The sequence below is a fragment of the Chinchilla lanigera genome, unplaced genomic scaffold, assembly GCF_000276665.1.
Source record: "Chinchilla lanigera isolate Chin_1 unplaced genomic scaffold, ChiLan1.0 scaffold00045, whole genome shotgun sequence".
In the NCBI taxonomy this organism is placed as follows: Eukaryota; Metazoa; Chordata; class Mammalia; order Rodentia; family Chinchillidae; genus Chinchilla; species Chinchilla lanigera.
In genome coordinates, this window is record NW_004955446.1 from 19001780 (window position 1) to 19003374 (window position 1595).

A 1595-nucleotide genomic window follows, 5' to 3' on the forward strand; every position below is an offset into this window, starting at 1 on the left:
CACCATCGGTCACCCTTGACCAGCAGACAGGAGCTGATGGCTAAATGCTTTCCCCTTTCCTGCTCTAGGGAGACAGCTGAGTTTTGTTGCATAAGGCTTCTCAGAGGACCATGCAGGACTGAACAGCACTCCCTGTACTACTAGCCAATTTAGTGATACACTGCTTCTCCTGTTCCTCATGCCTGTGCTCTCAGTTCACTTCCTAATAAACTGCTGTATATGGAAGGCTCTGTCTTAGGCACTGGTTTCGGGGAACTCTGTCTGAAACCTCTGGAAGGTTTGTGGCATTTTTCAAAAGTCACTCCTCTTCTTCAACTCTTACGCTTTCTACACAAAATGGGCTTCTTTAAAGATCCAATCCAAAGTAGCAAGCTTCTAATATCACATTACTATATCTGAATTAATATCATACACATCCTATACTAGAATATCACGCATACAGACAGTTGCTGGTGTTTTTGTCCTGTGCTAGAACACACCAGCCTGTCATTCCTTGCTAGTCCTCAGGACCTTAGAGAGCACCTGGCATGTAGTGGGCACTGAATAAATATTTTTTGCTTAAATGAATGAATGCTGGAGTTTGAGAATAAGACAAGAACACAAATCAGGCCAAAATGTGGACTAATAGACTTTTTGGAGAAAAATGCATATCTCAAATTTAAATTTATTTAAAATTACAAAAATGTCCCCACTCAAGTTGTCCATGAAAAAATTTAAAAGCAGCAACAATGATCTTCGTTAACTATTGGGAGCCAACATAGTTTATAAAATTGAACAAAATTTAGATGTGTGTCTTATGCCTTTGTAGACTCGGGACCCTTTCTTTAGGTTTCTTTCTTTAGGGTCTGGTAATATCATTACTGGGACACTTTCCAAAGCCTTTTTCCTTTGCACTCTATGTAAAATGATTCTATAGACCCCTGTAATTGAGCTTCGAGCGTCTCTCCCTTGGTTATTTCGAATATGCTCCTCTGTGATACCTAAATGTTCTAAAGTGCTTTTCACCTCATTTTCTTCTTCTTTGAGGGTGCTGGTTTCTGACAAATGTTTGGGATCCAGCCGGAAAGGCTCCAAGGGGGTGGGATACGGCACCCCTTGCATCCACTCATTGTTCATGATGTAGTTGATCCCGTACCTCTCGGTGGGTATGGGCTGAAGAACACCTCGGATGAGCCGGTGGCAGGGCTCCGACACGTGCGGCGGCATGCTATAGGTGCCCTCGAGGATGCGCTTCTTTAGTTTGGCCACAGTCTCTGCCCGAAATGGCATCGTGCCAGTCACCATGAAGTACAGAAGCACCCCCAAGGCCCAGATGTCCACATAAACGCCAACGTAGTGCTCATCTCGGAAGAGTTCAGGGGCAGCATAGGGAGGAGACCCACAGAAGGTGTTCAGCATTTCACCTTTTTTACTCACTGTGCTGAATCCAAAATCACCCACCTTCACACAAGTACTACTGGTATAGAATACGTTTTCTGCTTTCAGATCCCTGTGAATAATTTGGTTTTCATGCTGTGGAAGAAGACAAGGGGGAATCAGTTTCAAAGTAAAATGCCAAACATAAAATGTATCAGTTGGAAAGGGAAAAAGAAGGG

The 1595-nt window shown here is 43.4% G+C and overlaps 1 protein-coding gene across 1 annotated transcript in view; it reads right to left on the reverse strand.

The window, feature by feature from the left end:
- Positions 1-312: 312 nt before the first annotated feature.
- The window catches only part of Nim1k (NIM1 serine/threonine protein kinase), a 24716-nt gene continuing 23433 nt past the window's right edge, over positions 313-1595 (reverse strand). Inside the window, exon 4 of the mRNA XM_005392747.2 lies at positions 313-1512. Coding sequence (XP_005392804.1) covers positions 763-1512 — 750 coding nt within the window. The 3' untranslated portion in view covers positions 313-762. The remainder of the gene's footprint in view (positions 1513-1595) is intronic.